Source organism: Ruditapes philippinarum, unplaced genomic scaffold (assembly GCF_026571515.1).
Source record: "Ruditapes philippinarum isolate M1 unplaced genomic scaffold, ASM2657151v2 ctg9586_1_1_1_1, whole genome shotgun sequence".
Lineage (NCBI taxonomy): Eukaryota > Metazoa > Mollusca > Bivalvia > Venerida > Veneridae > Ruditapes > Ruditapes philippinarum.
The window spans coordinates 1-23,966 of NW_026864518.1; the positions used below are offsets into that span (position 1 = coordinate 1).

At 32.7% G+C, this 23,966-nt stretch overlaps 1 protein-coding gene across 1 annotated transcript; it reads right to left on the bottom strand.

Moving 5' to 3' along the window:
- Nucleotides 1–141: 141 nt before the first annotated feature.
- Nucleotides 142–23,666, bottom strand: LOC132725893 (condensin-2 complex subunit D3-like). The gene is made up of 12 exons (XM_060711083.1): nucleotides 23,572–23,666; nucleotides 18,934–19,086; nucleotides 18,216–18,301; nucleotides 15,959–16,112; nucleotides 11,361–11,467; nucleotides 10,519–10,620; nucleotides 9,820–9,947; nucleotides 9,595–9,637; nucleotides 2,334–2,390; nucleotides 1,777–1,886; nucleotides 1,113–1,311; nucleotides 142–558 (listed from the first exon to the last, which is right to left on the bottom strand). The coding sequence occupies exons 1-12, from the start codon at nucleotides 23,639–23,641 to the stop codon at nucleotides 142–144; spliced, it is 1,626 nt and encodes a 541-aa protein (XP_060567066.1). The 5' UTR covers nucleotides 23,642–23,666.
- Nucleotides 23,667–23,966: the final 300 nt, after the last annotated feature.

Here is a 23,966-nt window from a genome sequence, read left to right on the forward strand (position 1 = left end):
TAATTTTGTCTGCTTTTTGGCTTTCCCTTATTTCAACTGAAAATTTCTCAAGTTCATGTAAACATCCGAAAACAGAATCACACAAATCAGACTTAGAAAGAACAAAGCGTCTGCAAGTGTCTATAGCATTAAGAAACTCATTCATGGTGGGTGGGGGTCATCAACAGTCTCAGAGTCACTCTCTTCGTCACTCTGCGACAGGGTTTCTGCGGGTTTCAATTTTTGCTGTACCTCCGCTATTATATCGCTATCGGACTTCTGCTCAACGGAGACAACATTCTCATCGGCATTTATGTAATCATCAAAAGAAATGTTTTTGTCTATGTCACTGAATACTCTAAGGCGATTCCATTTCGATGCCAATTCAGCCAGCGGAATGTCATCGTCCTCAAACTCGTCTGTGTCAGACGAATCGGAAACATGCCCCTGCGGGGTCGCATTCATTTCATGCTGTGCTTGATTCATAAATCCAGCCTTTCTAAAACAATTCTGGATACACGTCGGTGTTACATCTTTCCGTGCCGCATAAAACCATTGTATGGCTTTTAGAATGTTAATCTGTTTATCGATATGTTTGTCTAGACATGAAATAATATGGTCAAGGACACGTGACCTGTAATGCCTTTTGAATGAAAAGATAATCCCTTGATCACAGGGCTGTAACTTAGATGTAGTGTTAGGTGGGAAAAACAACAGTTTTACAGCTTTTAATCCCTCGATTTTCGGATGGGCCGGGCAATTATCAACAAACAATAGAATAGATCTTTTCTCACGTGTCATACGTTTGTCAAGAACATGTTCCGCGTCATTGTATTTAATCGAGCAGATATTTATGCATTAAAACAAGCGGACCGAGACCGCTCTTCCACAACAAACTTGTGCAGCAAATTATCGTTTTAAGAGGTAATATATGTGCGTTGGGGTTGAAAATCCACATCGATATATCCGAAATATCGATACATGCGATATCGATATATGCGAGGATGCTTCCGTTAGGTTATAATGGAAGTTGGCAGGGACCAAGACAAACGTATCGATATAACCGATATATCATTACAAGCGATATCGATACAGTTGGAGTTTACTGTACATGTACAGAATATCAAAAATACCTGGGTATTCCTAGAGAGTTTGTGAAACCATCTCACAAGTTTGCTGTAACTTTCATTGGGCATTTCCTTTGTTATTCCAACAATAGTTTGAGTGACCCGGGTTCGATACTCTGCACGATCAGTCACCTCCACACACATATGTTGTATCAGTGTTCGAACATTCTCCAGTGCTTTCTCTCCACATTGCTTTATCAAAATACTAAAATTATAAAAAAAATTAACTTCAATGAATGAAATTTCCTATAAACTTGAATATGTAAACATCTTTTTTATGCATAATAGCAATTTTCAAATGAATTTAATTATTCGGGTATTTTCAAATTTAAAATGATAGCAATAAAAAATTTCTGTGCATATACACTTTGTACTTAGCACTTAGTCACAAAATTGTAAAACAAGCAAATTACACTTTAAGTAAATACAGCCTTTGATCAGTAGTTAGACAAGATTTTATACTGTTTTACACTGAAATTCCAAAAATTAAATCATTCTTCTACATTGAAAGCAAAATTAGTCTATCATGTAGAGAATTCAAAAGACAATATTGGTCCTGAATGACCTTCTCATTGTAAAATTGCCAGCTACAAATGTATATAGGAAACTGTACTATACTGTACCAGATAGAACTGATAGAACTAGCTTTAAGAATTAGGGAAAACTTTACCAGACAAAGTTGGCTGCATGGTCCTGTGTCACTGTGATTTGTTTTGTTACTGTTTGAACAGGTTTCATATCTACCAACATAACTAAATTTGGCATCAGGTGCTTAAAAACCTGAAAACATCATACAAATAAAACATAGTGAACATAAAATTTGAAATTCTTACATTATCAACACAGGCACTTAAAACAGAAAAATATATAAAAGACAATATGAAAGATAGATCAGAATTTAATCTAAAATTTACATTTATTGAGCTATTATAAGCCTGATTTGAGAATTTAAACACTTAATTTTGAGACATTTTACGCAATAAATATAGTTTCAACCCCCCCCCCCCCCCCCCAAAAAAAAAAATAAAATAAAAAATAACATAATCTAATGAGATAATTGTAATATTTGTTGAAAATACAGCACGATTACTATAAATGTGAATTTTTAAGAAGCATATAAAAAATAATAAAAATAAATTACAATATTTCAAAGATGAAACTTCAATCATTGACCACATTTATTCCAATAGACATAGTTAATAAATAAAACATCAAATGACAACTTACAGAGTTAATGATTGATCTGACATGACCATGGTGTTGACCACACAAGGCTTGTAGACACTGAAATGCAAATTGTTAAAATAACCATAAACACTGTAGCTACACAAACACAAATCTTCTCATTTATAAACATTTACATTTATAAACTTTTAAGTATAACTAGAAATGTGTCCATAGGACACGGATGCCCCCACACACCACTGTTCTGTCAATCTTAAGACTCTAGGTCCAATATTTTTTGGACTACATGTGCCACAAGTTGAAATCTAAAAATCAACAAAGGGCCATAATTCTGTTAAATTTGGTTGCAGCAAAAATTCCTTCCTTTACTACCATCTACACATTAAGTTTGTTAATCCCTGGAAGTTTAAGCAAAATCTGCCATCCGGTTTAAGAGGAATTGCGTTCACAAAATTTCCACATAGTATATAGTAAAAAAATCAACAAAGGGCCATAATTCTGTTAAATTTGGTCGCAGCTAAAATTCCTTCCTTTACTACCATCTACACATTAAGGTTGTTCATCCCTGTAAGTTTAAACAAAATCTGCCATCCGGTTTAAGAGGAGTTGCGTTCACAAAATTTCTACATAGTATCTAGTGAAAAAATCAACAAAGGGCCATAATTCTGTTAAATTTGGTCGCAGCGAAAATTCCTTCCTTTACTACCATCTACACATTAAGGTTGATCATCCCTGTAAGTTTAAGCAAAATCTGCTATCCGGTTTAAGAGGAGTTGCGTTCACAAGATTTCGGGACGTACGGACGGACGGACTGACGGACGGACAGACTGACTGACTGACGGATTGACGGACGGACGGACAAGTGCAACGCTATATGCTCCCACATTGTGGGGGCATAAAAAACATAACTATCACAGGGTGAAAAGAATGTGCTATCATGCTGGAACTGAACCCTAAGGACACCACTAATAGCTACCTGTCTGTTTCCTATCAGTGAACAATTCTATACTGAGTTTTTTGTTGTTGTTTTTTTTAATGCGTTTATTTAAGGTCGCCGCCGGAAAGCCCATATGGGCGACCGTACACTCAAGTCGGGCCATCCTAGAGCGTCCCGCCGAGATTTTTTCGTCGATTTTTTCCAGCTTTTATTGGTGGAGGAAGACCCCAGGTGCCCCTCCGGGCATTATTTCAGGCACGAGCGGGAACCTGGGTAGAACCACCGACCTTCCGTAAGCCAGCTGGATGGCTTCCTCACATGAAAGATTTCGACCCGAGTGAGGATCGAACCTACAGCGGTGAGGGACCTGTGATCTCAAGTCAGCGACCTTAACCACTCGGCCACGGAGGCCCCTCATCTATACTGAGGCACAATCCCCAATTACATATTATTACGCACATATTTATAAATTATTTTTTTTGGCAACAACATAAGCCTTTAAAATTGGTAGATTTTAGCTTGATCATGGTACCATAAGAAAATTCTGGAAATTTAACAAACCTTTAATTATTCTATTATTATAATGCAAATCTTTATCATATTTATGTAATACAATAATTATGTTCTGAATTTTTTGATAATATAAAACTTGCTTGACAATAGTGGCAGTCATTTGGGGGACATTATTCATTACATATAATTGAAAAGAGAGAACGAATATCTAAAAAAATATTAGTTTAAAAATGTTAGATTTTTTTCTAATCTTTAAAGAATATAATAATGTTGAATGACAAGGGGAGGTAATGCACATTACGTGAAAAGCACCTTAAATTGTTTTACAATAAATTATTTGTCGCATGCATGTCCTTTAACCAATTTGTCTTGACTATGAATACAATTCTTGATGTATATTTATATTTAAATCATCATGTGCAGTCAACCCCTTTTTTTATGACTAGCAATTTTCTTTTTATCATCTTAAACAATGTAGTAATTTCACTTAGTGTTTGAAATTATTTTTTTGTCCAATAGGACTGCAGTATTTCAAATGAATCGTAACACATTTACTTTCAATTGGTTAATCAGCAAACTGTTAATCAGTCTAGTAAATCGACTGGTTATAAAAAAAAAAATTTAAAACACTAAGCCGGTTGTACCGCGCCTGACCAATTTAATTTTGTAAATATGTACTAATAAACTTTAACCCATACTTAAAATGTTAAAATACTATTAGCAACAGTTTTGATTAAATTGGCTTTAAAAGTGATTTAAATATATGTACCACAACTATGCCTTAAATCTAATACATGTGTATTATGTCTGACCCTGAAACCTCAAGGGTAAAAAAAAATTCAAAAAAAAATTCATTAATTTGTATTTCAGCAATCTATACAATGAAAACATTTAAAATAAATAACACCTATATATTCTTTTTTCTGCTTTTATAAGGTGGACAAACATGTAGTTTAAATATTTAAGGATTTAAATCTTCACTAAAAATAAGTATTTAAGTAAACATTTAATTGTACAAATAGAACAAGACTAGTGCTAGTTACTACACTGAACAGAAATACTACCGAAAAAGTTAATATTCATATCTAAATTTAGCTTAGATTTTTCATTACAACTTGTCACAGAGAACCAATACTGTAAAGAACATGTATGAAGAGCTGTCATTGTTAGAGACAATATCAATGTATTGTTGATATTTTTCTGTTGATCAATAATCGATACACATTTCAAAAATCAAAAAATAATTTTGACTTTATATATTAAATATCTAGAAATTAGGAACATTCACCCAAAACATATAGAGAAACAAGTGTCCATGTCTAACATTATCTGTTGTTACATAGTGGAAATATTTCAAAGCAATGATGGCAAAAAATGGTCTGGATGAAAAAAATCATGCAATGGGTATTTATAAACAAGACACTGAAAAAAACATGTTTTCAACTGAAAACTTTAAAGTATGAAAGTGAATGAAAGTCAAGTAATTTTAGGTAATTATCGATATATTGGTGTATCATTGATATTTGTCACCAGATATCGATATATATCATTGATATGCCTTGCCTTGAATCAATGACAGTTTTTAGGCATCTTAATTATTTCAGTTCTCCATTATAAACTGACAGAGCATGATACACAAGGAATATTAATGGATATATGATAAAACAAACTTTAAATGTAATACAACTTTTAAAACAAATAACAACACTGATATATCAAAAAATTTACAGAAGGTGGAAATGTACAGATTCATTTGTAGAGCAGTATAGCTTGCGATATTTCAAGCTCTACATTTACATTAATTAGTAATGGCAAGTTTTTATTAAAGTTCATGTGGTTTTTTTTTCAATTTACTCAAAATGTTTAGTGATACAATATAGAACAATGTAGGTAATTTGATACTGTTCAGCAATTATTGGGTAAAAATCAAGAATAATTAATTCAAATATTAATTCATTTAAAAATATCAATTTTCAGTTTTACTAGTGAAGCAATCCACTATCAATGACTGAAATCTTCAGACCAGAAATGCAATGGTATAAAATTACAGGTGGTTTGTCAATTAATATTCCATTTTGAAAATGATACCGGGTGGGGAAACATTGCTTGTGTTGTGATTATAAACAGATACTATTAAACAACATGAAAAGAAAATCTGTCAACATTTTAAATACCAATTACTGAAAACATTATTGAAGTTTAATTGGAGGAATTTATCCATCTTATGTTACAGGAATGTTTTATAACACTATTATGGACTTAATACTTAAGGTAGACACTGAGCTGAAAACTGTTATAAAATTGTGAAATTTTCAGATAGGAAGGATTTAATTAATGTTCAAACTTTATGAAAAAAAGGTATTTATATTAAATTTTATAATGTTTTTTTTTAACCTTTTCGAGTTCTATTTTAATTATAAGTGTTTGAATGAAAATAATTAGTGGAAATAAAAACAATAAAACTTGAGAACTAGCTGTAATAATGAATTCACTGTGATCATTCTACTTAATATGCAATTTTGACAAAAATTGTAAATTAAAAAGGGCCATAATCCATAAAATATTAATTTCAGAATTATGCCCCTTGTCTAACAACTGTATCTTATCATGAAGAACTTATAATTAAGAATTCCAAGTTTCATGATGATACCTTGAAAATTCTACACTAAAGTTTTTGCACAGCAACGGCAACCATGACAACACAATGATCAGAATAGCTCAACATTTTCTTCAAAATAAACAAGCTTAAAATGACATCCAGTGATTTTTCTCACTTAATTTGGAAGAGGCCTTAGCCTCTTGATTTTGGGAAAAATTATCACTAAATTTGCTAATTTTGGAAGTAAAAATGTAGGTTTAAGTTCAGATTTTTGGAAAAACTGCATGATTTTAAAGAAAATTTAAATTTGGAAAAGGCCTTTTATCGGAGTCTGTTATATAAGCAAGAAAATCACTGACATCTTGAATAATAGCTGTCCAGATTTTAAGTAAATGATTTACTATTATCACAGAAATTGTCTGTTTTTGGAGTCAAACTCACATTAATGGGAGCAAGTGGTTCAAGGTCAAGATTTGATGTGACTGACTTGTCATTAAGTTAACTGAAACTTTCTAATATGGATTATCAAAGCACAGATATTGAGCAGATGATAGTTGAAAGACACAGGTGTGTAGGCTCACCTGACTATATTCATTAAATAGAGGATATTGAATGAGTGTAAGTTCAATACTGAATTTATTACACGAGTTGAATAAAATTATATTATGCGAGCCTCTGGCGAGCATAATATTATTTTATTCAACGAGTGCAATAAATTCAGTAATGAACTTACACGAATTTAATATTCTATTTATCACATACCCAAAGTAAAGACCATTTAAAGTGAAATAAGAGTCATTTTTCATTGACGCGCCTATAGTATAACGCTAACATTTAGCGCGTCTTTACACTATGTTTGTATTACGCTAATGACGTCACGTCAAAATATATGCACGGCCGTGCAATACCATATATACGGAGTCGCAAAATCGGCACGGGTGTGTGATAAATTGTGTTTATTAAATTTCAGGAGAAACAAGAAGAAAAAGACAAGTGAATAATCACAAAAGTACATCAGTGTCTTGCATAATTTATTTCATTTTTAAAAAAATGTTTTAACATTTGCAAGCTGTGAGGTATAAGAATGGGTTATCTCATAACAGATGAAGTCATACAAACAATTGGACATGGGATTGAAAACGACTGGAAAAATGTTGCTAAATATTTAAAACTAAATCGTACTGAAATACAGCAGATTGAAAAGCAGACGACAGACAATACAGTTGCCGCGGTGATGATGCTGGAGAAATGGAAGATGAAAGACACGACTGGTGATGAACATAAACTGTTTATACTAAGAAAAACTCTGACACAATTGAAGAAACAGGAATTATTGAACTACCTTGGAACATATGAAAACACTATGCTGAGCTTAACTTAGCATTTATCATATTAGAGAAACTTTGGAAAATTAAAAGTCACTTAAATTCCATCTTCAAAACAAAGAAAAGTTTTCAGGGTTACAAAGATGAACAATATTATAGATTATTTCCATTATGGCACAATAAAAGACACTGTAGATCATATAAATTTCATGGAGGGAGATTTTTTTTTTAATATTTTATTTTAGAAAGATTGATCACACAAACCATTATTCATTCAGAGAAATCATTTACATGTACATGTATTTGATTTATTTATATACATTAAACAAATATTTAAACACTATATGAATTCTTGTACTCACATATTTATACATTGCCTCAAGTTACATGTACATGTATTTTGATATGTAAGGCAAACGTTACAGATAATAAAGTTATAAAGTTAATATTATCTTCTCAACACAAATGTCCTTTATGCCACATTATAGCATAAAAACAGCTATTTTTCCCTCTTTTGCCCATGTTTTAACGGGGCCAAAACCATGTGTTAACAAAGACACACGCTCCTGTTATAGCCCGTTTTTACCTATGCACAATACATACAGGACCCAGTAAACAAACAAAAAATGACAATTTGGCCTATTTGCCAGAGTCATGCGCTCTTGTTATATTGAATCAAGGGCCTCACTAGCATAAAGGCGAACAGCATTCAAGTACCCATGCCGGAAATACGGCATATAGACATCGCCGCTAATCTTGGTTGTTGTCCTTTCTAACAGACAGTTGTCAAGGTAAACAAATACCTGTCATTCAGTTTAACCCTCCAATTAACTTAGAAAACAAGATAACACAAAATTAATATGAGAAAATGTTGTTTTCTTGTTGTTTACTTTGATAAATACACTTTATACTAGTACTTCTTTGCGAGAATAACGTTCAGTGCCAGTTTTGTATGAACTTGTGCTTTCAAAAACGGTTCTGATGTCAAGTCACAAATCTAGTACTAAATGTCCCCAATCGTTTACCCTCGAATTCGAATTTCTGAGGGTCATACTTTGGTTTAAACAATATTTATTTCTTCATCAATATTTACAGACAAAATTACAATATATAAATTGCATTCAGGATTGAGTAGAAAGCTTAAAACTTATAAGAAACTCTCTCCTGTCATACCTTGTCTTGGATAGAGTTCTTTCTTTATTAATAAAGCTTTGTTAAATTAATTAAAATTCAACATTTTGTTTGGCTCTGAACATTTGATTTGTATTTGATATGTAAGTTGTTGGCCCTGTAAAAATTAAACGCACACGTAAAACATGCTGCCAAAACAACGTGAATTGGATAAATACTGTCCAAGTGCGAACCGTTTTCCCTCGGGATTTTATGTATTTATTCTGTATTAAATAGGCCTATATCAATGTGGTATAAAATTGTATGCTATAATAGTGTCAACGCACATTTTTTTTCCATGTAATAATGTCTGCAGAGTCCCTTGGAACTGTTAGAGCCTAGCCGTCGCTTTACCAAGCTACATGTAGGGCACCAACCATTCCTCGGGACTCTGCGACGTTATAACACTGAAAAACGTGCGTTAACCCTATAATAAAAAGAGGATGAAATAATTTTTAAAAAATTATTACATTCTTTCTTTTCTTTTTGGTTTTAAATTGCACCAACACAGTATAAGTTATATGGCGACTTTCAAGCTTTCCTGGTGGAGGAAGACATCAGGTGCCCTTCCATGCATTATTTCAGGCAAAAAGTGGCACCTTTGCTAGTTGGATAGCTTCCTCACATGAAAGAATTGAAAGTCTATCAGTATTCAAACACACGGGTGATGGGCAAGTGGTTTGAAGTCAATGACCTTAACCACTCCGCCACAAAAGCCTTTCTGTAATGTGTCCTACTTTAAATAAGAAAATAACTCACCTTATATGCTAGCGCTGGAATGGACTGCCGTGACCTTGACACACTGAAAAATATTTGTATAAACTATAGTAGGATATGTGATTTATAATATGTAATCAATGATTGCACTGTTCCTAATTAAAATACATTACAATTGTAGCTGTAAAATATTTTTCAACACTCTTCATTGTATTAGCAGATACATGTATTCAATAAAACAGGACCATAAAAAAACAGATAAAATACCTAGAATCAAAATTTCCATCAAACGTTTCTGTCTCGTGTCTTGTCAAAGGGGTAATAATCTCCACACTGTAGTATGCCATGGACACTGCCTGACGTAGTGAAAACTTCTCAAGGAAGGCAACAACATCCTGAAAGATGTAATAGATAACATAGGTTATATGTAAAGTTTAAACTGTAGATTGAAAAACTTTGTGCAAAAGATAGTTATTTATGATCTTTTTCACTTTCCAGAGTACATGTAGTGTCTTTCTGGAATTTATCATCCAAGCTATATATCTTTTAGTAAAAAAAAACATCTTAAAATGAGCAGCTACATGAAAATTTACTATTAAACATGTTATGAAAATCTTCAAATAACAGAATGTAAAATAATGTACAGACAGTGCTTTTTTTAACAGAACATTTAAACAATATTGTTCATAATATCAAAATAGTACTGGAATTGTAATATCCAAAGCTTTTTTTTTTTAGATCTGAACTGCTACACAAACTTGATTTCAAATTCATTTGATGTTATATTGTGTACTGCATTTAGGCATTAAATTTTACAAATAATTGATCTCAATTTTGTCCAATTGTAAAATAAATCTGTTAGTGAATTAACTCTTGTTCAAGGCTTCAAGCATAATCTTTCACTTTTGTTTTTAAATTACAGTTGCTTTGAACAAAAATTGGACAAAAAAAGATGTAATATCTTACAACAAGGAGAGCATGTAGATTTTTCCGGAGACTGGCAATTTCTTGCGGAGCCAATTCATTATCGTCATCTCTGCTGTCTGCATCCAGACTGCCATCAAAATCCTGACATAATATAGTTCAAAATGATTTAAAATCATCTGTAATATATAGTCATAGAAGATATTAAATGAGTGTATGTTTAAAACTAAATTTACTGAACAAGTTGAATAAAATCATATTATGCAAGCCTCTGACTCCAACTTTTCAAAATTTTGTAATATTTTTATTTCTGCAGCACATTCTTTATAATAGACAAAACATAATTTAAATTCTCCGACTCATCATACAATTACACTGTGGTCATGATGGAACTACAATAAAGTCAAGCTTTAGGCTCAATTTTACAGCCTTCATGACACTTTAATCTATGGGCTGTAAGCAGTAAGTGCATTTTGTGGGAATATATCACAATAGAAAAGTATTCATTGGAAGTGTGAAATGACATGTGAAAAATATCTTTACTCATAAATTGACATAATTAACAAAAGTGCATCCTTACAAACACAGATTACATACTAAGCCAACAGCAGTTTTATACAGCTCAATGACCTGTCAACCGTTATTATCTGTTATTCGTTATTACTTTGGAAGGCACAGGTAATGTAGGACTCATATCGTAACAGGTTAAAATCTAAAACATGGAGAAATATATTCTGCGCTTTTTATTTCTGCTGTACTGAAACTTACCGCAGAATATGCAGAAATAAAGTCACCCCAGCAAAAAAACATTTATAAGGTATTAAAAATTTGACCCAAAATATCAAACGAATTCACAGTTACAACAATAGGTAAACACTCATTACCTCAATTGATGTGTCAGTACTTTTCTGTTTGTGTCTAGATTTTGAACTTCTCTTTCCTTTAGCAGGAGTTAAACTCTTTCTCTTCCTCTTAGTTGACTTGGATGAACCTGATATAAAAAAAAACGAACATTGTGGTATTAAAGTTAATTACACTTCCTAATCTTCATCCTAAACAAGGATAGACAAACAGTACTGCAGGCTGATGCACTGCTCAAGCTTGAGGAGAGACTTTTATTACAGAGGCAGGCATTGAAATTTTCAGAGTCACTCGTCTTGCTGGATGAGTAGCTTCTAAATCCAATATGCAGGCAACTTTTTTCTACTCATCCTGCATCGAGTTCACTTATATTCTACTCATAATTACCAGCGGACAAATGAAATTTTCGATCTCTGAGCGGGATGAGAAGCTCCAAAAATAGAAAATTTTCAAATCCTGACCCAAATCCTTTGCACAAGATTCACTGGCCCTTGAAGTTGATCCCCCAAGATTTCCCCCATATTGTTTTACATAATGGAATTTGTTTACATTTTCATCCATTACAAAGAATAATTTACATCTTCTTAATCTTTATTTCTTTTTAGTACATTTAAATATAGCTATGTGGCCAGAGGAAGCGTGTTGTTTTGAAATGCTACAAAAGAAATCAATTTTCCATAGCTAGAAATTGGGTTGTAATCAATTATTTATAAAAATAAGAATGTAACCATAGTCACCTTTTCGTCTTAACATAAATCACTTGATTATTCCAAATGTTTGAAATACTCACGTGATGTTAATGCTAATCTCTTAAAATAACCACTTTGTGAAAAATACTAAGTTACAAATGGGACATAACTCCCAAAATAAAGTTTTCAGAATTATGCCCCAGTCTAACAACTGCACCTTGTCAAGATAAACAAGTATTCAAAGTTTCAAGTTGATAACTTAAAATATTTGAATCATGGGCTACATTAAAATTTTTACACGACAACAATGACACAGCTATCATTATTGCTTGACTTTTTCTTGGAAACAGATGAACATGAAATGTTGACAACTGAACTGACAGAATGGTTGACACCACTAAATGTTAAGATCAAATGACAACAATACCAAAGCAGATAACATTACAGATGAGACCACAGTCAGGATAAAAGAAAATATTTTATTAAGATAATGTTTTGTTCTGTGTGCTGTGATTGAGCATCAAATATTAAATCCAGTAGCTTATTTAAAGTACAAATGTTTTACAAAATATTACACATGTTATTATCATTAATGAGATATTGCATTGCATCACTTTCCATTTGGTTACATTTTATCTAGTTTCATTTCGATTCATTTTGTCTAGTTTCATTTGTTACATTTTGTCTAGTTTCATTTAGTTACATTTTATCTAGTTTCATTCGGTTATAACTTATAATCACATCAGTGATTATTTGACTTGTTTTTACCAACCCCTACTTTTTACATAAGGAAATTTAGCCTGGTAACAATTAGAAATATTGCAAGTATTCAACAAATCTATTTAAACATTAACTTTATATGTAATATGGTAATAAATGAAGTTTTTCATAAAAAGTTATATACTATGTATGTGCAGGATGCTGGGCTGGTTGGAGAAACTCTATGCATATTTTGGAAATTTCAAGATTAAATTAGGAATTGTTAAACAGTTTGGAAAGTCTTCAGCTTCAGGCCTAGACATTTTCTTTTGAATCAGGTTGTCCTGTCGGGCAAGTAGTTTTCAAAACTACTTGCCCTGACCTAAGACTTACTTGTCCTGACCTAAAAATGGTAAAAATGTATAAATCAGAAAAGACAAACAAGCTCATACATTAATACTTCTTGTATTAGGTAATGTAATTTTTTTCCTTCCCTGTCCCACCATTGTCGTCTTTAGACGATGAAAACCCAAATTTGAATAAGGACATTTTATTTTTTATATTTTACAGACGACGAATTGATGTCAACAGCCGTAAACGAGTTTTCATTGACTATGTTACATTGTATTAGATAAACAAGAGGGCCATAATGGCCCTGAGGTCGCTCACCTGTATATAGGCCCCCCCCCCCACCCCCGGGCCAATTTTTTTTTACCCAAGGGCTTTTATTTGTTTATTTGAACAGACTTGGTAGACACCCATAAGAAGATGTTTCATGCTAAACTCTAATTTCTAGCTCATTGGGTTTTTTAAAAGAAGATTTTTAAAGTTTTTACTATACACATATAGTTAAAAACAATGACACCCCTGGGGCAGGGCCAGTTTTGACCCACAGGCTTTTATTTGAACAAACTTTGTAGATATTTACTTAAAGATGTTTCATGCTTAATATCTAAACTCTAGCTATTTTGGTTTTTTCAAAGAAGATTTTTTTAAGTTTTTGCTATACACATATAAGGAAAATCAATGACCCCCCCCCACCCGGCGGGGCCAGTTTTGACCCCAGGGCTTTTATTTGAACATACTTGGTAGACACCAATTAGAACATGTTTCATGCTAAATATCTTAGCTCTCAGCTCTTTGAGTTCTTTAAAAGAAGATTTTTTAAGTTTATACTATATGCATATAGAAAAAAATCAATGACCCCCTGGGGCGGGGCCAATTTTGACCCCAGGGCTTTTATTTGAACAAACTTGGTAGACACTTATAAGAAGATGTTTCATGCTAAATATCTTAGCTCTAGCTCTTTGGGTTCTTTAAAAGAAGATTTTTTAAGTTTTTACTACATGCATATAGGGAAAATCTATGACCCCCTGGGGCGGGGTCAATTTTGACCCAAGGGCTTTCATTTGAACAAACTTGGTAGACATTCACTAGAAGATGTTTCATGCCAAATATCTTAGCTCTAGCTCTTTGGGTTCTTTAAAAGAAGATTTTTTAAGTTTTTACTATATGCATATAGGGAAAATCAATGACCCCCTGGGGCGGGGCCAATTTTGACCCCAGGGCTTTTATTTGAACAAACTTGGTAGACATTCACTAGAAGATGTTTCATGCCAAATATCTTAGCTCTAGCTCTTTGGGTTCTTTAAAAGAAGATTTTTTAAGTTTTTACTATATGCATATAGGGAAAATCAATGACCCCCTGGAGCGGGGTCAATTTTTACCCAAGGGTTTTAATTTGAACAAACTTGATAGACATTCACTAGAAGATGTTTCATGCCAAATATCTAAGCTCTAGCTCTTTGGGTTCTTTAAAAGAAGATTTTTTAAGTTTTTACTATATGCATATAGGGAAAATCAATGACCCCCCGGGGTGGGGCCAATTTTGACCCCAGGGCTTTAATTTGAACAAACTTGGTAGACACTCACTACAAGATGTTTCATGCTTAATATCTTAGCTCAAGCTCTTTGGGTTCTTTAAAAGAAGATTTTTTAAGTTTTTACTATATGCATATAGGGAAAATCAATGACCCCCTGGGGCGGGGCCAATTTTGACCCCAGGGCTTTTATTTGAACAAACTTGGTAGACACTCACTAGAAGATGTTTCATGCCAAATATCTAAGCTCTAGCTCTTATGGTTCTTTAAAAGAAGATTTTTTAAGTTTTTACTATATGCATATAGGGAAAATCAATGACCCCCTGGGGCGGGGCCAATTTTGACCCCAGGGCTTTTATTTTAACAAACTTGGTAGACGCTTACTAGAAGATGTTTCATGCCAAATATCTAAGCTCTAGCTCTTTGGGTTGTTTAAAAGAAGATATTTAAAGATTTTTCTTTCGGTTGCCATGGCAACCAGAGTTCTGCATAGAATTAAATTCTTTGAACAATTTTTAAAGGTGACCACCAAAGGAACATTCCTGTGAAGTTTGGATGAAATTGGCTCAGTGGTTTATGAGGAGATGTCATTTAAAGCAAAAGTTTACGGACGGACGACGGACGGACGCCGGACGAAAAGCGATCACAAAAGCTCACCCTGTCACTTTGTGACAGGTGAGCTAAAAAATAAATCATTTTTAATGCAAAATCTTTATTTAACAATTATATTTAAAGATCAATACGATTATTTACATATTTTTAATGATATCTTAACATGCACGCATCAAAACGACAGCATGACTGGAAATTACCTTGTACAAAATAAAATATAGTCTATTATTAGAACGGGGAATTACCTTACCGCGGCGCATGCTCATATTTTTGCTTCCGTTTCCTATATCAACAAATATACATGACGGTAGTGTATTCACAGTATTGATAATGATTCATGGTTTTTTTTTGTTTTACAGATGTCTATAAATGAAAAGATGTTTGTTTCTATTAATTTTGTTCATGCATTTTGTCAATGGCGTTCTTTATTTTCACTTGCCCTGTCGGACAAGTGCTTTGCAAAATAACTAGCACGGACCAAACTTTTAGTTGTCCCGGGCAGTCGGACAACCGTTAATGTCGAGCCCTGAGCTTATATATTTACAAAAAGGCAATGCATATAATTATAAGCATTTCACATGTGGAAATATTTGTCAATTATATGCGACTGTTTCATTACTGATCTATCAAACTAAAAAATCAACATTTATTTTATAAAATTATGATATCAGTTACATCAATAATATAAAAATATTAATATGGAAATACATAGCCAATATTATAAAATAATAAATTGGTTACCAAGGACAATAAACTGTTTGAGGTAATCTATAGTTTTCTGATAGACTTCAAGTTGAAATATGAAGTAGGACCAGCTTCCCTGTACTTGTGACAGTTTACAATATGTACGTCCTGCTAGGATACCCAACTCTTTCTGTGATACATCTGCTGATTTCTGTAAATGCAAGTACACTTTTTCTATAAAACCAAACTATGTTTTTTAACTTTTAGTGTAAAGACAAACTGTAATTGTAACAAGAGGGCCATGATGGCCCTGAGGTCGCTCACATGTATATAGCCCCCCCCCCCGGGCCAATTTTTACCCAAGGGCTTTTATTTGAACAGACTTGGTAGACACCCATAAGAAGATGTTTCATGCTAAACATCTAAGTTCTAGCTCATTGGGTTTTTTAAAAGAAGATTTTTTAAGTTTTTAATACACACATATAGTTAAAAACAATGACACCTCTGGGGCAGGGCCAGTTTTGACCCCCGGGCTTTTATTTGAACAAACTTTGTAGATATTTACTTAAAAATGTTTCATGTATAACATCTAAACTCAAACTATTTGGGATTTTTCAACGAAGATTTTTAAGTTTTTGCTATACACATATAAGGAAAATCAATGACCCCCGGGGCGGGGCCAGTTTTGACCCCAGGGCTTTTATTTGAACATACTTGGTAGACACCCATTAGAACATGTTTGATGCTAAATATCTTAGCTCTAGCTCTTTGAGTTCTTTAAAAGAAGATTTTTTAAGTTTTTACTATATGCATATTGGGAAAATCAATGACCCCCTGGGGCAGGGCCAATTTTGACCCCAGGGCTTTTATTTGAACAAACTTGGTAGACACTCATTAGAAGATGTTTCATGCTAAATATCTTAGCTCTAGCTCTTTGGGTTCTTTAAAAGAAGATTTTTTAAGTTTTTACTATATGCATATAGGGAAAATCAATGACCCCCTGGGGCGGGGCCAATTTTGACCCCAGGGCTTTTATTTGAACAAACTTGGTAGACACTCATTAGAAGATGTTTCATGCCAAATATCTAAGCTCTAGCTCTTTGGGTTCTTTAAAAGAATATTTTTTAAGTTTTTACTATATGCATATAGGGAAAATCAATGACCCCCTGGGGCAGGGCCAATTTTGACCCCAGGGCTTTTATTTGAACAAACTTGGTAGACACTCATTAGAAGATGTTTCATGCTAAATATCTTAGCTCTAGCTCTTTGGGTTCTTTAAAAGAAGATTTTTTAAGTTTTTACTATATGCATATAGGGAAAATCAATGACCCCCTGGGGCGGGGCCAATTTTGACCCCAGGGCTTTTATTTGAACAAACTTGGTAGACATTCACTAGAAGATGTTTCATGCCAAATATCTAAGCTCTAGCTTTTACAGTTCTTTAAAAGAAGATTTTTTAAGTTTTTACTTTATGCATATAGGGAAAATCAATGACCCCCCGGGCCGGGGCCAATTTTGACCCCAGGGCTTTTATTTGAACAAACTTGGTAGACACTCACTAGAAGATGTTTCATGCCAAATATCTTAGCTCTAGCTCTTTGGGTTCTTTAAAAGAAGATTTTTTAAGTTTTTACTATATGCATATAGGGAAAATCAATGACCCCCTGGGGCCGGGCCAATTTTGACCCTAGGGCTTTTATTTGAACAAACTTGGTAGACACTCATTAGAAGATGTTTCATGCCAAATATCTAAGCTCTAGCTCTTACGGTTCTTTAAAAGAAGATATTTAAAGATTTTTCTTTCGGTTGCCATGGCAACCAGAGTTCTGCATGAAATGGAATTCTTTGAACAATCTTGATAGAGCTTCATACAAAGAGTATTCCTGCCAAGTTTCATTAACATTGGCCTTGCGGTATCATAGAAGATGTCCTTAGAATATTTAAAATGTTGACGGACGACTGACGACGGACGCCATTTGGTTGGCCATCCTAAAAGCTCACCTGCACTTTGTGCAAGGTGAGCTAAAAATCCATGCAAGAGTTATTTAAGAGTTAATGTTCTCTGAGATCCATAATTGATATTAACTTCACTGTATATAGATTCTAATTAACTGGTAAACTGTATCGTTTTGCCAAAGGATCTCACCACTGAGTGACCCGCCGTTTACAAATCCAATGCTATCCCCTTTGAGATATTAGCAGGTGGACCATACATTCAATACAAAAATTATCATTTTATAATGAATAATAACTATTTAATATCAAGAGGTCTAAATGCAAGAAAACAACAAATATTACAAGAGTTTATAGTTACCTTGTGACCAACAATAATCAGGTGAGCCAAAAACACTACAATTGCCTTCAATGATATATCATTCTCAGTCAGGCATACCCACAAACCTTAAATTATAAAACTGCATTTATTGAGCATAATGATAAATATGATACCCACAAACCTTAAATTATAAAACTGCATTTATTGAGCATAATGATAAATATGAGTTATGTAAAATTGTTCTTTAAATTCATGGTTTAAATGACTTATATTAGATACTGTCATACAGGTAATATAAAGCATTAAATAATGACATTTTCTCTTCTAATAAGAAAAAGCCTAGAGAAAAACAGTATACATCTTAAGCACAACTGTTTGAATTGGGAAATTTTGTTAAGAATATTGAAAAAAAAGCTTTAAAATAGACAATATGAATATATATAGGCTGTTAAATATGCCTTAAAACACCCTGCTTTGACTCCAGGTTGTGGCGGCATGGCCAAGCGGTTTACATGTCGGACTAGTAATATAATGATTGCTAGCTGCACGGGTTCATACCCCATCAGGGGCAGGTCATTGTTTCCATGAGCTAGAAACTTTACACTCATTACGCAGTACTGGTTCAGGTTGGTTCAAGGAACAGATTCGAAAATGTGTCTATAAGCTTATAGCTTCCTACACAATCTAACTAAAATAAATTCTGTAAACCAAACACCCTGATTACAGGGTTTACTCTTTCAGACAGAAAAATACTTACATTCCTCTGATTCGTTTTCAATCCAGAGGTCAAGACATGGTAAAAGACTCTTTAATGCATCAACCAGCGTACTATGATCTGTATCTTGAAATACTTCTTCATCAATATCTTCAGCATCTACGAAGTTTGAGTCAAATACAGATGTCACCCATTCTGCAATTTGTAATAACATATTAAAAATTACAAGTTCAAAAAATAAAGGCTTGTTTCTGATCACAGTCCCATAAATAAAGGATCAGTAAGTAGGTGATTTTTAATTGTCAACTACAATGTACATGTCCAGGGTTAGAATTTAGCAAGATTTTCTACTTGCAGATTTTTGCAAGTGATCAAATGTTTATTTGGCAATATGAGGTAGTCAACTGGCATTTCCATGATTTCAACTACTGCAGTGTCTATTCTAGGTCTAAGGATTCGAAAAACGGTGGACTTTTATTGATAGGTGAGAACTTATAAATGTAGTTGATTTTTTTCCTTCTTTCTCTATGTAAATATCCCCCCTCCCCCTGCCTCTGAAAAAATAAGGGGGAATACTAAAAAATATGAGTGAATCCCCCCATCCCCACTCCTAGAATAGACAGGTACACTGCTACTGACATGCAAAACTATAATACATTTACATAATTTATTCTCAGTACATATTTGAAAATCCCAGCTCCCTTAACATTCACAAACTGGACATATGTATACTAAAATACAAAATTACTGTCAGTAGATGGAAAACAAGCGCTGTCACAGGAGACAGCGAAGCTCGACTAATAAAATACTGGACGCAGTAAGGAGGACAAAACTATGAAAGAAAAATCAATTATGTATAATTATGTATTAAGAAGTTATAGTAAAAAAATAACATTTGTTAACATAAATTCCAAGATCAAGGGGAATAATTCTAGAAATAGTCATGCTAGAGTTATGCACCTTGCCACACAACATTTGTGTAATGATAAGAAATATATATTTGAAGTTTGAAAAAGTAAAGAAGTTATTATATTTCTTAAAGAAAATCCTAAGTTCAAAGAGAGATAAATCTGTAAATATTGCTTCAAGAGTTATGAACATTGTCACATAAAATGTAATTGATGATAAGGAATAAGTATTTGAAGTTAGGGGTAGATACCTTAAATTTAAAAAAAAAAAAGCTATAATAAAAAATAACATTTTTCTAGTAAAAAAATCTAAGTTTATGGGGAGATAATTCTTGCAATATTGGTGCTAGAGTTATGAACCTTGTCACATAAGATGTGGATGATGATGATAACGTAAATATATTTGAAGTATGAAGTTGATCCCTTTAGAAATAAATAAGTAACAGTAAAAAATAATATTTTTTATGGAAAATTCTAAGTTCAAAGGGAGATAAATCTGAAAATATTGGTGCTAGAGTTATGAACCTTGTCACATAAGATGGGGATGATGATAAGGTACATATATTTGAAGTATGAGGTTGATCCCTTAAGAAATAAAGAAGTAACAGTAAAAAATAGTATTTTTTAAAGAAAATTCTAAGTTCAAGGGGAGATAAATCTGAAAATATTGGTGCTAGAGTTATGAACCTTGTCACATAAGATGTGGTTGATGATAAGGAACATATATTTGAAGTTTGAAGTTGATACCTTAAGAAATGACAAAGTTATAGTGAAAAATATTTTACTGCACCAAAACTTTAATCTAAAATCTGGAAGTGGACGCCGACGCCGGGGCGAGTAGGACAGCTCTCCATATACTTCGTATAGTCGAGCAAAAAATGACACAATTTCATTGAAATAATTCATAGTCCTCATATCACATCTACATCATGCTGCTTAACAATCAATTCTGATGATGACTAGCATAGTAATCTATACTGGTCGGAGAGATAACTCCGACACTAAATCACATACTTTTTGTAATATCTTAATTATCTTCCTGTATATTTTAAATATTGAAACACCTAAATAAAGTTCAGTTCAAAGACTTTACATTACACTTGAAAAATTATGTATGAACATGAGAATTTTTTTTTTTTTTTTGAAGAATTGAGAATTGGTACTTCTTTAAGGTCCTGAATGGGGTATACAAAACATGGTCTTTTTACCCCTCAACAGTAGATAAAGTCGACACTTAAATCTTTAAGTAAAAAATGACAAGAAAATCAGCATCATTAATTTATTTTTACATCTCATATGTTTTATCTATTTGTTGTTGATGTAAAAACAAGTTTTCAAAAATATTTCCCAAGTCAGTGACCTCTGGACAATACATTTCTAACTACCTCATAAGTAAAGCTGCTTGGTGTAAACTTAGATTTTATGTTAAATTTTAATTCACATGTGTCAAATATATGTAGGAAAGCCTCTAAACAACTGAATGTACTAAAGAGAATTGGTAAACATCTTAATAGGTTAAGCAGACTCACAATATACTACTCTTTTGTCATGTCAAACTTTAATTATTGTCCTCTTACTTGGCATTTTACCAATGAATCAAACACTAGGAAAATAGAAAAAATTCAGGAAAGAGCTTTGAGATTTATTTATGATGATTTTAACAGTAACTATGATCAACTACTTGAGAAGTCTGGCCTTATTTCTTTGAAAGTTAGGAGATTAAGAGCAATTGCTTTAGAAACATACAAAATTCTAAATAATATGTCTCCTGTTTATTTAAATGATTTACTACATCTTAAGCATTCGAAATATAATTTTAGACACACCAATATTGTTGAGGTACCTTTACCAAGAACTGACAGATATGGTAAGAAATCTTTCCGGTATGCCGCTGCCAAACTTTGGAATCAACTTCCAGATAATTTTAGACAAACTTCATCTTTTAACCATTTTAGATCATTGATAAATACTTGGCAAGGGGAGAACTGCTCCTGTACTTCATGTAATACCACATAACGCATGTACATCATCAAAAAAGAAAAAAACCAAAATGTTGGCAGCGACATGCTGGATGTTTCAAGTTTTTAGTTACTTTTGCTTTGCATTTGTTTTATCACTGTGCTTGTTCTAATTATCTTATATGAGCTGCTTTTGTGTGCTTTTAATGTGATAGATTTATTTCTATTTTTATGTGCTATGCTTTTGTGTGCTTTTATTGTAATAGATTTATTTCTATTTTCTATGTGCTATGTATCATCTTTTATATACATGTATAACTTGAATGTTTGTGTGTATGTTAATGTCAGGATTGATGTTCATTATGCATATTTTAACCTTGTCATTCTATTGCTTAGTCCCAGACTTCCCGAAATACGTCGGTCCGACGGACATGTCCGATAATTTTTGATCAGGTCCGACGATTTTTTAATCTGGATCGGTCCGAATGTCCGGCTTTTATCCAAGCCATATGTATAGGAAATGGCGTCGCTAAAGCTGCCAAACCTGGGAAAAACGAAAATCTACGTCAGAGGAGCGCGCAGAACAGCAATAAAAGGATGAAAAGAATAGGCCTGAGACAAAATTTAATGAAAAATGGAAGCAGGACCATGAATCGTTGGTGTATAACAGGGAGGAGATGAAAAATCCAAAATGCACTGTACGGAATGTGCCGATTTTTACGGTGAAAAAATTAAAAACAAAAAGTGTCTTAGAAATACAAACACAAGCTTTTCTTTGATTTTGATCAATTTTATTTGGTCTGACAGATTTCGTTTCGGTCCGACAGGTTTTCATGGTTTGTCAGACCGAATGTCTGACAGTTTTTTTTAACTTTCGGGAAGTCTGTAGTCCTAACCATGTTTTATTTATTTATATATAATTTGCTCTTTTTATAAGTTGGTTTGTCTATGCATTTTATTGTGTGCATGTATGCCTGATGTTCCTCTGCTTAAATGTTTGTGTGTTTTATATAAGCTGTGATGTGTGATCTTAACCTTTAGTATGTATATTAATGTTTTTTTTTATTAGATCTAATATGTATTACCTCTTACGTTTGTATGCTACTGATGAATGCTAGTATAGTGTTGTTTGTCTACTCATGTTGTTAATGCAATGCTATTTGTCTTATTTTATCATAACCATTTTCGTCATTTATCATATCTTAAACATGTGTTTTATATTATTGTAGTCGGTGTAAAAAGCTCATCAGAGCTTATGTTTATTGTTGATGTATCCGACTTATAAATAAAATTTACTTGACTTGACTTGACTTAATTTAGTAAAAGGAACGTTTTGAAGCAGTTTTGCCAACGAAAAGTTTCGGTTAATTGAAAAACATTTAAAAGTTTACCAACCTACAAAAAATCATCAAATTCTGTCCTGCTCCTATACTACTAGGTGACCATATGCTTTTTTTGTTGAAAAACAAAGCTATAAAACTTATATTTATCAAGTGTCGGGGTTATCTATGCGTCAGAGTTATCTCTCCAACAGAATGCTAAAATTCATTTTAAATAAATCATGAAGTCAGAAGATATTCCTAACATTATATTATTTCAGATCAAAAAGTGAGCATACTTGAAGAGAAGCAAAAGAAAGAGTTAAACAGTTAATAGAACTCATTTTTATATAACAAATTTACAAATCATGTCAAAGTTATTCTATCACACATCGCGAAATCATATTGCAAATAGGACTTTTATGTGATTTTTTTAAAACAGGTAAGAAAGTGACATTATATATACTTTATATAATTCAACAAATTATAGTTTACCTTCTGACAACTTTGTTAAAGGTGTCAAACCTAAAATCCTGAATATATCGTTTTTGTTTACTTTATTCATAATGAGCGCCTTTTTACAACCATGTCTAAAACATGGACGATATAGGTTAATATTTAAAAAATAAAGGATAGATGGACAGACTGTGATAGTGTTTTCAGACTAATTAGTGCATGTAATTTCAAATCATATTTAACAAACACGTTTTAAATTCAATTTATTTACGATGATTATTAATATTTTTTAGAAGTTTAATTATTTATAAGGAGTGTCTGATATAAAAGAGGTCTGATATTGCCGAAAAAATATTTAGATTGTCGACTCATATTTTTTCTTGTCGTTTTTCCGTTTTTATAAATAATAAATATTTAATAACTGCAAAAAGTGT